The sequence below is a fragment of the Stegostoma tigrinum genome, chromosome 4 (assembly GCF_030684315.1).
Source record: "Stegostoma tigrinum isolate sSteTig4 chromosome 4, sSteTig4.hap1, whole genome shotgun sequence".
NCBI classification, from domain to species: domain Eukaryota; kingdom Metazoa; phylum Chordata; class Chondrichthyes; order Orectolobiformes; family Stegostomatidae; genus Stegostoma; species Stegostoma tigrinum.
In genome coordinates, this window is record NC_081357.1 from 85,495,578 (window position 1) to 85,509,040 (window position 13,463).

A 13,463-nucleotide genomic window follows, 5' to 3' on the forward strand; every position below is an offset into this window, starting at 1 on the left:
TGCATACTCCTGATAATCCATTCATTTCATTTGTAATTAAGAATCTATCTACTTCTGCCTTAAAAAATACTTAAAGATTCTGCATCCATAGCCTTTGAGGAAGGGAACTAAAAACCTCACAGTCTTTGGAGAGAAATTTCTTTTTCACATCTTTATGTTAAACAAACAATCTCCTTTGTTTAAACTATAACCCTTAGTTCTAGGTTGCCCACAAGAGGAAAGATCCATTTCTTACCAAACTGGTCAAGTCCGCGCGGAATCTTATTTTTCAATTAAATCACCTCTGATTCTTTCAAAATCCAGAGAATACAGGTTTAGCCTGCCTAGCCTTTCTTCATTATTTAAACTACATGTACAACTATCATGATAGAATTGAATAAAGACAATTACAGAGCTATGAAGACAGAAGTGGGCAAAGTGGACTGAAAAAATAGGTTAACAGGTAACATAGTAGAGAAAACAAGGCAGAGACATTTCATTTCATTTCGTACACATTTGGTGGTGGCAATACTGAAGTAGTTAATGTTGAGTAGATAGAACAATGAATGACATTTGCAAGGTCTGCTCTAAGGAATGGTAGTCAAATAGTCAGGAATTGGCTGAGCAAGGAATTGAAGTAGTGGAAAGTATGATTGTGAAAAAAATTAGTCTCATGATGATGTGAGGAGCAGTCAGAGAGACAGGCCATAAAATATTGAGGAATGAGTGTATTGAGGATTTAAGTCACACTGCACTCAAAATTTTAACTCTGTTTCTCTCTCCCCAGTTACTACCAGACTTGCTGAGATTTTCCAGCATCCTGTGTTTGTTTCAGATTTCGAGCATGTGCACTATTTTGCTTTTGATATTGACGAGTCATGACTTGCAGTGAATAATGAGAAGTTTAGGAGATGAACATTCCATAAATACTTTGGATAAGTGTAGGATATAAGAGGAGCTGTGAAGAGGGACTTGAGGCTGCCTTAACTGTCAAGAATGATCCTGGATTATCAGATTTAGATGTGCAGAGGATGCATGGAGAAACCTCAGACAATATTACAAAACTGCAAGTGGTAAGGATCTTGAACCTGTTTTTAACTTGGTATGTAACTTGGCCCAGCCCCATGGGTATAGCTATAATTGCAAATTAACCGTAGACCATCATTATCAAAAGCAGATTCTCAATGATCTACAAATTGTAGGAAGTAGATGAAACTAATGTGTAGACAAAAATTTATTTACACCATACAGCATTTTAAATATTTTATACACGTTTGCAGCCAAGAAAGCTATTTCTGCGCTTTCGTGCGACATCTGCAATAATAAAGATGTGAAATATATTATTCATATAAAAGTGAGAGTATTACTTTATTGCATTGAAAGCAATGAAGAACATAGCTCAACAACCATTCATTTAAATGACAGAAAATTGTTTGCTTTTATATTATAAAGTAAAAAGTGTAGTAATGGCCAAACAGACTGTTATAAATCTTAAAAACTGCATAAATATATACATTGTGCTCCATGGTGAAGTTTTCTTTTTAAAACTAAACCAAATGAAGCTATTACAACATGTATCCTTGCTTGAGGTTGATCTATAAAGATTACCTTACAATCCATTTCACATTAACGTACAACACATGATGGTAATAATTGTACATTCTGTATCTCACTAAGTAAGATAGTGAGAAATGTTAAAGACATAGACATCTTTTTCCTGGTACATAATGTCCCTAAATTACTCTAAGAGAGTTCAGACATAAGACCAGGTTTTTGTAAAAATGTTTGAAGTGCAAGAGAGTTAGCTTGTGATCAACTTTAATTTAAACTTCAGTTTGGAAATCACCTTCCTGCATGTCCAATGGCATGGAGATACACTTTTCCCATTCCGCTTGTCTTAATTCTAACACCTCTTTTGCTTCTGCATCCGATACGTTGATTGGTGAATAGTGTTGGTAGTCACTGGGGTTCTTGTAAGTATCCCATTCGTGCTTGCTGGGTGTTGGGTTGTCCTGTGGAGAGACATTAACACAGCTTTAAGTGCAGTTGTTGCTTTCAGTTGGAAATTTTCAAACTGATGGAGGGAGCTTTACTCAGTACACTGAAATACAAAAAGGGCCTTGTTTCAAAGCAGCTATATTTATGAATGTGAAAGAAAATTTCCCACGGTCCTTAAGTCCTTCGGTCATCTCCTCCCACTTTCATTTTATCTTGTGAAGCACTTACTGTTCCCTATATCTCTGCATTCCAGTGCCCAATTTTAATCATACAACAATTATTGTCAAGACATCAGTGGACAAGGACCTATCTCTGGAATTATCATCCTAATTGTTCTCATCACCCTTAAGTCTTTAAGATTTCTCTTACAACTGACTATTTTAATTAGGTCTGCCCTAACAGGCAGTTGATGAAACCAATTAGACAAAAATATACTTGCATTACCTATTTTAAATTGATTCACTGAAATACAGAACTGTGACAGTGGCAGAGGAGATAATTCAGCCCGTCATGTTGCACCATACTTTTAATCAATTTTGCAGATATTTCAGTGCGCTTTTGTAGTCCATAATAAAATTGATGTGAAATATACTAAGTTAAAAATGACAAAGTTGTGTAACCCACTATCATACTTTGTCTGATGACACTCCTGTGAACTATTTAAAACAAAAGAACATCAGAAATAGGAACAGTAGTAGGCCATTCGGCCTCTCAAGAATGCTCTGCCATTTTGCAAGTTTAGGGCTGATCTGCACGTGCCTCAACTCCTCTTTAGCACAGCTGTCAACTTCCTGACATTACAAAATTCTATCTTCTTACTACCTACTACCTAAAAACTTACAGCGATCGGACCTCCACAACTCCATGGAGTGGAGAATTCTAGAAATTCCCTAGCCTCTGGGAGAAAATAATTCCTTCACATATCAATTTTAAATGAATATCCCTTTATCTGTAACTATATCTCTTTTTTTGCAGTTTCCCCACAGGTTAAAACATCTTCTCAACACCTACCCTGTCAGGCCTTTTATGTTTCAATATGATCATTCTTTATTCTTCAAAACTCAAATTAATAACAATCTAACCTGTTTATCTGTTATTGATAAGTCAGCTTCTTCATCTCAAGAGTCAGCCTAGTGAATTTCTTCCAAGCAACTTCCAATGACGGAATATGCATTTTTAAAAAAGGGACCAAAACTGTACACAGTACTCCAGATATGGCCTCAACAACACCACCTACAGTTGTAACAGGAATTCACTATTTTAAACCTCTAGATTCCTCTGTTTAGCACTTTTTAGAGAGTCTATTTAAATATCTGTGTTTTGATTCTTTCTACCTAACATTTTTATACATTAAACTCCATCTGCCATATTTTTGCCCGTTCATTCAACCTACATGTAACCCCTTGCAGATTCTTTATGTCCTCCTTGCAACATGCCTTCCCACATATTTTAGTATCATCAGAAAACTTGAATACATTACACACCTGGACCTTCATCCAAGCCTCGTTATGTCTTTTCAACCTCAGAAAGTCCCATTAATTGTAACTCTGCTGTTTGTGCATTAACCAATCCTCAGTCAATATTAATACATATGTCCCCCCAATAACCATGGCAGTTGGAGGAGAACAGCATATGTGATGAAATCTCCAGGAATAAAAGTCAGGTCTCACCGCAGAGTTTTTGGTGCCCAACAATTTAGTTTTTGTCTGTCCTTCTTTCCCACATGGTCATTCCAAAACCATATGTTTTAGAGAACAGTTTGGAACAGTACTAATGCCAATCTGCCCCTCCAGCTCATTTGTCAAGTGTTTCTTCACATGAAGTAAGCATTGCTGGCAAGACCAACATTTATTGGCCATTCTGTATTGCACTTGTGAAGCTTGGGTCATGATCGGCTCGCTCTAGGAATATAAGTAATTGGTTTGAATGGCATTTCAGAGGGGAATCAACTGAATTGCTGTTGGTTTGGAGTCACATGTAGGCCATACAATATAAGGATACTTTCTTCCCTAAAAGGCCATTAATGAGCCAAGTGGGCGTTTAGAAAAATTGAATGGTCTTGTTATTGAGACTAGTTGTTAATTCAAGGTTTATTTAATTGGTATGGTGGGATTTGAACCCATGCCTCTTAAGACCATTCTTGCAATTTAACCCGTGTGCTATGATGGCCTTGCTCAACTAAAACTTTGCAGATCTGTATCTTAACTCCAATGACACATCTTGATTCTGTAACTCCCAAATACCACCATCTGGCAGAAATTATTCATGACAATTTTTATTTCATAGGAGAACTGTAACAGTTCCCAACTCTTAACCATACAAATTAGGAGCAAGAGTAAACCATTTGGTCCCTCTGGCCAGCTTCCCCATTCAATAACATCATGTCTGAAAAATGGCTTATCCCATGAGGGTATGTTGGACATACTGGGCCTATATCCTGTTGGAGATTAGAAGAACGAGAGGTGATGTTACTGAAACATAAAAGTGCCTGAGGTGACTTGATCTCTAATTTCCTACCTGTCCTAATAACCTTTGACACCCTTGCTAGACAAGAGTCTATTTACCTCTGCCTTCAAAAATAATTTACCCTGCATCTACTGTACTCTGGAGAAGGCAATGCCACAGATGAATAACTCTTTTAAAAAGTATCCCACTTCTCTGTTATGCAATATGCGACCCCCTTTTTCTTAAACTGTGTCCCCTATTTTTAATCTCTCTCCAACATGTGGAAACATCCTTTTAGCATCCACTGTGTCAAGTCACCTCAGGCACTTCTTTGTTTCAGTAAGATCACCTCTCGTTCTTCTAATCTCCAATAGGATACAGGCCCAGTATGTCCAACCTACCCTCACGGGATAAGCCATTTTCCACAGGAATCAGTTGAGTGAACTTTTCCTGAACTGCTTAAAATGTAATTATATCCTTTCTTAGATTAAAAAAAATTAAAACTGTACACAGCACTCCAGAAGTGATACTAATGGAACCAACATGGCTGAACAAGTTGTATAAAGCACATGACTTTTTCCTTTTGAAACCTGCTGGTGACCAGTCAAGTGTACAGTTTTCAATCAGTGGATATGCATCTGCAATTTTCCAGTCTTCTGTGATTATGAATGAACTGTGGGATACGTTTGCATTGTATGAAGGTCAGTTCATACCTTGCACAAAGTGAACGCACAATGGAAGGGTTTACTGTCTCACGGCATGTTTCATTATCATTCACTGTTGTCATCACCTGTCTCAACTCTATGAACAAGGACCAAAAAAATCACATCTTTGGTTCAGGTAATATTAAGCTCTCACTTGCAATGTTGCTAAATAAACAGCTCACGCAATATGCTAAACCTCTGAAGTGCACCCCTAAAGTCTTACAAGAATGCTGACTTTTGAAAACAGTCAGGGATAGTAAGAACTGCCAATGCTGGAATCAGAGATACCACTACGTGGAGCTGGAGGAACAGAGCAGGCCAGGAAGCTTCGGAGGAGCAGGAAAGCTGACGTTTCGGCTCGGGACCCTTCTTGACAACAGTATTGACTATTAACATAGAACATTACAGCACAGTACAGGCCCTTTGGCCCTCGATGTTGTGCCGACCTGCCATACCAATCTGAGGCCCATCTAACCTACACTATTCCATGTACGTCCATATGCTTGTCCAATGACGACTTAAATGTACTTAAAGTTGGCGAATCTACTACCGAAACATTCCGATCCTCACTTTCAAATCCCTCTCTTTGCTCCTCCCTTTCTCTGTAATTGCCGGTAGTCCTACAATCTTCTGTTACATTTATGTTCTACCAATTTTGACCCTTTGCTCATTCCTGGTTTTAAAAACTCCTCCACTGATGGCTGTACATTCGCCTACCTAGACCGAAACTCTAGACTTCAACCCTATACCTCTTTGATTCACTCACTCTCCAAGATGCTCCTAAAAGCTCACCCAAAAAAGACAAAACTTTCAATCTCCTCCTATTATCATCCTAAATGTGTTGGTTATTAATTTTGTTTGCTAACACTCTGAGAAGGGTAGGACACTTTACTACACTAAAGGCTGTCAGAAAATCTAGATTATTACTGACAGACTCTTTTGTCTTGTTCTCCCTTCCTGTAAATATTCTCATTTCAATTCATGTCACATCGCTTGTTTGCAATTCACGCAAACATACAAATTTGGAGACTTTGACACTGTGATCCTGCTCTGCCATTCAATATGACCATGGTCAATTCCTTGTTTTAGATTCTCCCACTGACCAAACATCCTCCCCTCGTTCACCTCTTCAAGATTCCTCAGGATATTAAACATTCCAATGAAAGTGCACCCTATTACATCCTTCCTCAAATAAGGAGACCAACACTGAACATAGTATGGTCTCAACAGTACTCTGTATAGCTCTTTTTGCAATCACCCACTATAATGATATCCTGGAATTACCTTTCACTGTACTGAATCTTGCTACCTCTGGAATGCAGAACTGGAGAATCAGGGCTCTGATATGGTCTAATGAGAATAGAGAATTATGAATATGCAATGGAATTCCTGTACTTACACTTGCACTATTTCTCTCATACCCTGTTGTTGAGATAGTCCATGTTTTTTCAGTCTGTAGAAACAAACAGAGGGATCTCGTGAGCACAACAGCACATAGTGAATTGTAGCACACTCTTGACTAGGCTAGTTGCAACAGCTTTTTAAAAACATGTCTACTTGAAGGTGAATCAATACTTACTACACTGCTTGTACTTGGGGGGTCGCGGAACCTATCCAGTGTCTGGAATTTTTGATTTAACTCCTGAAATAATTCCATATGTCGCTTTCTTGTGTGCATGACTTTCTGGAAACCGACAAGATTCACAATAAACTCAGTTATATTGTGAGAATGTACTGAAATCAGTTAATGACATAAGAGAGAATAAATCAAAAAGACAAAAAGGTGATATATTTTGGAAGACCTAATTCAGGAGGGAAGTATGCAATAATAGCAGAACCCTTAGTAGCATCAATGCACAGAGGGATTTAGGTCTACAGGTCCAACAGTTCCCTGAAAGTGGCAACACAAGTGGTAAGGTGGTCAAGAAGGAATGCCTTCATCAGTCAGGGCATAGATTACAAAAATTGACAGGTCATGTTGCAGCAGGAGACAACTTTAGTGCGGTTATATTTGGAATATTGTATACCGTTCTGGTTGCCACTGTACCAGAAGGATGTTGAAGCTTTGGAGAGGGTCCAGAAATGGAAACCAGGATGTTGCCTGGTTTGGAGGGTATTTGCTATGAGCAAACATTGGACAAACTTTGTTGGTTTTCACTTGAATGTCAAAGGATTGAGGGGGTAGGGCGACCTGATAGAAGTTCACAAAATTATGACAAACATGGATAGAATGGATTGTCAGAGCCTTTTTCCCAGGGTAGAAATGTCAAATACGAGGGGATATAGATTTACAGGAAAAGGGGATAAGTTTAAGGGAGATTTGAGAGGTAGGTTTTTTTTACACAGCGTGTGGTAAGTACCTGGAATGCGCACCAGACGTGTTCGTGGAGGCAGATACAATAGCAACATTTAAGAGGTGTCTTGACAGATAAATAAATTGGCAGGGAACAGAGGGATATGGGCCGCATAGAGGTAAAAGTTTTTAGTTTTAAATGGCATCATGTGTCAGCACAGTATCATTGTGCTGTTTCTGTGCCATGCTGTTCTTAGTTAATTTACAGACAACATTTCAAAAGGGTAAATATGGAAAAGAAATTCCAATTGCCGTCAGTGTTGAGAATTAGTTAATGAGAAATTAATAGTTGCACAAAACCTTTTACTGAGCAGACTGCTGGTGTAGAAATTTTATAAATGAGATGATATAATGTTTACTTTGTACATTCCCTTCGTTTCTCCAACGTATAAATATATTCATCTTGGAAGGACACTGGCTCACAGAAATATAGTTCACAAATAATGAAATAGTGATCTCTCAACAGAAAATGTTCCAATCTTCCAAATTCTTGTGGATAAATGGCTGGGAAATTGAAGGATGTTTTCAATATAGACACTGAGAGGGCGTTAGACGGCAGAGGAAATTTATCCATGCCAAATGCTCAAACTCCTCAAATGAGATCAGTCTTGCAGGGAGCCTAGTGCTTTTGGGTCAGTGTGTGAGGCAGAAATGAATACAACGTCAAATACTGATGGTCAATTGTATTTATAAGTTCTGAAAGCTTACTTCAAAATCCAGGTCTGAATAGCGGGATTTTCTTCTCTGCAAAACATGAAAGGATTTGTTAGATTTCTTGATGTGAGATTTTAAAAGGATAGTTTTTTTTCCTGTTTAATATAAAGTTGCTTGTGCTGCTGTCTGATATTCTGTTTTTATGCTGCCAATCATATTGCATCTGGTCTTAAATTGTGAAGACTGCTGATATGAATGCAGATCAGAGAATTGCAAGATTTGAGACAATTTTGCCTCTTCTGTTTGACACATAGAGGAAAGTGGCCACAGTAACCTCCATTCTTTGATATGAAACTTTGAATGAGACTCTGAATCTAAAGCAACAACACCCAAATACACATACAACTGTACCAGTACATCAGATTAGGGAGACACCAGGCTGGGACCGAGTGTATTGGGCAAAACACAGATAGACATGATGGTGAAAGAGTCCCCAGTACTCAAAACACAGTCTCAAATGGTGAATCACCTATAACAACTAAAGAGTTGTAAACAACACCCATAGGCATCAAAACCAATTTTAAAGCTACCAGTTATAATGACTAAAATTCTTGCCTTAACAGCTGGGCTGACTTGAGTTCACATCACATTTGTTTGCACAGAATACAAAGCAAACATTTGTTAAACTATTACAGAGATAGTAGGAACTGCTGATGCAGAATCTGAGATAACACAGTGAAGAGCTGGATGAACACAGCTGGCGAAACAGCATCAGAGGAGCAGGAAAGCTGATGTTTTGGGTCAAGACTCTTCTTCAGACTTGTTAAACTCCTGCTCTTTGTAATAAAGCTAGGATTATGCAGAAATACAATCATTTGTAATTTCAGCTCATCTGCTACTTGTTGCTTTGTCCTACTGTGTTCCTTAAATGTTTGAATTTTTATCAATCTTTCATTTATCTGAAATACATGCTACAACATGAGTTTAAATGTCAGCATTCTGGCAGTGCTTAAAAAATGTACACCAAATTATTTTTTTGATCAGAAATAATGGGAACTGCAGATGTTGGAGAATCCAAGAAAACAAACTGTGGGGCTGGATGAACACAGCAGGCCAAGCAGCATCTTAGGAGCACAAAAGCTGACGTTTCAGTTTTTTTTTCTGATGAAGGGTCTAGGCCCAAAACGTCAGCTTTTGTGTTCCTAAAATGCTGCTTGGCCTGCTGTGTTCATCCAGCCCCACACTTTGTTACCAAATTATTTTTATAACCAATTTTAGACCAAGGGAGAGCAAATCAGAGTCAGACAAACATTATGAGGCTTGTATAGGAGCTACACTGTAACATAGGTCCTCAGGGCAGGGAACGTGAGTGTGTGTACACAGATTAGGGAATGTGAATGCCTGTACTCAGGGCAAAGAATGTGCTAGCACTTGTTCAGGAAGAGAAAATGTTAACAAAAACAGAAGTTGCTGGAAAAGCTCAGCAGGTCTGGCAGCATCTGAGAAGAAAAATATCAAAGTTAATGTTTTGGGTCCAGTGTTCCTCAGAACTCTGAGGGAGTGTCACCAGGCCCGAAACGTTTACTTGGATTTTTTCTTCACAGATGCTGCAGACCTGCTGAACTTTTCCAACTACTTCTGTTTTTGTTCCTGATGTACAGCATCTACACTTCTTTTGGTTTTTATTTAGGGAAAATATTAACAGATATAACCAGTGGTGTGAACATGTTAATATATGTACTCAAGGCAAGGAACATATGAACAGTGAACATGCTAAAAATGTGCTCAGGGCAGTGGACATGCTAACACATACTCAGGGAAGTGAACATGCTAATATACCTGGGGCAGTGAAGACACAAATGCATGTATCAGGGCAATGTATATTCTGTCAAGTGCATAGGACAGTAAACAAACTAACACATATACACTTAACATCAAACATATTAAAACATGTACAAAAGATAATGAACATCGGAACGTAATTATCTGGGAAATGGTCACACAAACATTAGTACTCGGGGCTTTGACACTGTTCTATATACAATCTGACTGGACTCTAAACAACTGTATTTTTCCCCACAGCTCAGTGTTAGTCCTTTTGTCTGTGAAATGGAAGATTGTGGGCTCAAATCCTGCTCCGAATACTATAGCTGGTAATCCAGTCTACAGTACCACTGAGACAGTGTTACACTATCAAAAGAGCTGTCTTTTAAATTAGTTGTTAAACTGAATCCTTGTTACCGCCTCCACTTCCAGAACCACGCATGTGACCACTGCTGCAGTTCACGCTTCCACTTCCAGAACCAACACCACACAAATCACCCTCACCGCTGCTGCTGCCGCCCACTCCGCTCCGCCCACAGCCAACAGAACCCCGCCCACAGCCGACGCCGACGGAACCCCACCCACAGCAGCCGACGCCGACGGCACCCCGCCCTCAGCAGACGGCACCCCGCCCACAGCCAACGCAACCCCGCTGACAGCCGACGTCGACGGAACGCCGCCCACAGCCGACGACCACATCGCTCCGCCCACAACCTCCACAGCCAGCAATCCCAGAGAAGACAGCCACACTGAGCCCTGCCGAATCTTCACCATCCTCGTAGACCTCCCACTGACTGAGGATGAATGGTCAGTCCTAAGCAAGAGGCTCACCTTTGTCCCCCTCCACCCACACATCAACGAATACCAGTCAGGATTGGACATCGAGCAGTTTTTCTGCTGCCTTCGCCTCCACGCTTACTTCTTTAACCGGGAGCCTAACACTCCCTCCACTGACCCCTTCACCCGCTTTCAACACAAGTCCTCTTCCTGGACACCACCCCCAGGCCTCCTACCCTCCCTCGACCTCTTCATCTCCAACTGCTGTCGAGACATCAACCGCCTCAACCTCTCCACCCCTCTCACCCACTCCAACCTCTCCCCCGCAGAACAGGCAGCCCTCCGCTCCAACCCAAACCTCACCATCAAACCTGCAGACAAGGCTGGCGCAGTAGTAGTACGGTGCACTGACCTCTACATCGCCAAGGCCAAACGCCAACTCTCCGACACCTCCTCCTACTGCCCCCGCGATCATGACCCCACCCCCGAGCACCAAACCATCATCTCCAACACCATCCATGACCTCATCACCTCAGGGGGCCTCCCAGCCACAGCCTCCAACCTCATCGTTCCCCAACCCTGCACAGCCCGTTTCTATCTCCTTCCTAAAATCCACAAACCTGCCTGCCCTGGTCAACTCATTGTCTCAGCCTGTTCCTGCCCCACCGAACTCATCTCCACCTATCTGGACTCCATTTTCTCCCCTTTGGTCCAGGAACTCCCTATCTACGTCCGTGACACCCACCCACGCCCTCCACCTCCTCCAAGACGTCCAATTCCCTGGCCCCCAACACCTCATTTTCACCATGGATGTCCAGTCCCTATACACCTGTATTCCTCATGCAGATGGCCTCAAGGCCCTCCGCTTCTTCCTGTCCTGCAGGCCTGACCAATCCCCCTCCACCAACACCCTCATCCACCTAGACGAACTCGTCCTCACCTTCAACAACTTCTCTTTTGATTCCTCCCAGTGCCTACAGACAAACGGGGTGGCCATGGGTATCCGCATGGGCCCAAGCTATGCCTGCCTCTTTGTAGGTTACGTGGAACAGTCCCTCTTCTGCACCTACAAAGGCCCCAAACCCCACCTCTTCCTCCGTTACATTGATGACTGTATTGACGATGCCTCTTGCTCCCCAGAGGAGCTCAAACAGTTCATCCACTTTACCAACACCTTCCACCCCAACCTCAAGTTCACCTGGGCCATCTCCAACACATCCCTCATTTCCTGGACCTCTCAGTCTCCATCTCAGGTAACCAGCTAGAAACTGATGTCCATTTCAAGTCCACTGACTCCCACAGCTACCTAGAATACACCTCCTTCCACCCACCCTCCTCCAAAAATTCCATCCCCTATTCCCAATTCCTCCGCCTCCACCGCATCTGCTCCCAGGATGAGGCATTCCACTCCCGCACATCCCAGATGTCCAAGTTCTTCAAGGACCGCAACTTTCCCCCTGCAGTGGTTGAGAACGCCCTTGACCGCTTCTCCCGCATTTCCAGCAACACATCCCTCACACCTCACCCCCCCCACAACTGCCCCCAGAGGATGCCCCTCATTCTCACATACCACCCCACTAACCTCCAGATACAACGTATCATACTCCGACACTTCCGCCATCTACAATCCGACCCTACCACCCAAGACATTTTTCCATCCCCACCCTTATCTGCCTTCCGGAGAGACCACTCTCTCTGTGACTTCCTTGTCCGCTCCACACTCCCCTCCAACCCCACCACACCCGGCACCTTCCCCTGCAACCGCAGGAAGTGCTACACTTGCCCCCACACCTCCTCCCTCACCCCTAGCCCAGGCCCCAAGATGACCTTCCATATCAAGCAGATGTTCACCTGCCCATCTGCCAATGTGGTATATTGTATCCATTGCACCTGGTGTGGCTTCCTCTACATTGGGGAAACCAAGCGGAGGCTTGGGGACCGCTTTGCAGAACACCTCCGCTCGGTTCGCAACAAACAACTGCACCTCCCAGTCGCAAACCATTTCAACTTCCCCTCTCATTCCTCAGACGACATGTTCATCATGGGCCTCCTGCAGTGCCAAAATGATGCCACCCAAAGGTTGCAAGAACAGCAACTCATATTCCGCTTGGGAACCCTGCAGCCCAATGGTATCAATGTGGACTTCACAAGCTTCAAAATCTCCCCTTCCCCCACTGCATCCCAAAGCCAGCCCAGCCTGTCTCTGCTTCCCTAGCCTGTTCTTCCTCTCACCCATCCCTTCCTCCCACCTCAAGCCGCACCGCCATTTCCTACCTACCACCTCATCCCGCCTCCTTGACCTGTCCATCTTCCCTAGACTGACCAATCCTATCCCTACCTCCTCACCTATACTCTCCTCTCTACCTATCTTGTTTTCTCTCCATCTTCAGTCCCCCTCTCTCCCTATTTATTCCAGTTCCCTCTTCCCATCCCCCTCTCTGATGAAGGGTCCAGGTCCAAAACGTCAGCTTTTGTGCTCCTGAGATGCTGCTTGGCCTGCTGTGTTCATCCACCTCCACACTTTGTTATCCTTGTCTGATCTCTCAGGTGGACAAAATCCACCAGCATTCCTTGGAAGAAGAGCTGGATTGTCTGGGCAAAAGGACGGAATACACCATAGCTAAATTTGCTGATGACACTGAGATACGGAGGAAAGTAAATTGTCAAGACAGTGGTAGAGAGTCTGTAAAGAAATATAGGCAGGTCAAGCGAGGAGACAAAAATTTGGT

At 42.3% G+C, this 13,463-nt stretch overlaps 1 protein-coding gene across 17 annotated transcripts in view; it reads right to left on the minus strand.

The window, feature by feature from the left end:
• Positions 1–1,225: 1,225 nt before the first annotated feature.
• The window catches only part of adgrb3 (adhesion G protein-coupled receptor B3), a 1,393,543-nt gene continuing 1,381,305 nt past the window's right edge, over positions 1,226–13,463 (minus strand). For 16 of the 17 annotated variants that reach the window (XM_059645517.1, XM_059645509.1, XM_059645512.1 and 13 more), the window contains 4 exons: positions 8,188–8,223; positions 6,706–6,810; positions 6,526–6,579; positions 1,226–1,991 (listed from right to left, as the gene is read on the minus strand). In XM_059645517.1, coding sequence (XP_059501500.1) covers positions 1,803–1,991; positions 6,526–6,579; positions 6,706–6,810; positions 8,188–8,223 — 384 coding nt within the window. In that variant the 3' untranslated portion in view covers positions 1,226–1,802. The remainder of the gene's footprint in view (positions 1,992–6,525; positions 6,580–6,705; positions 6,811–8,187; positions 8,224–13,463) is intronic. The other variant, XM_059645523.1, reaches the window with a different exon arrangement.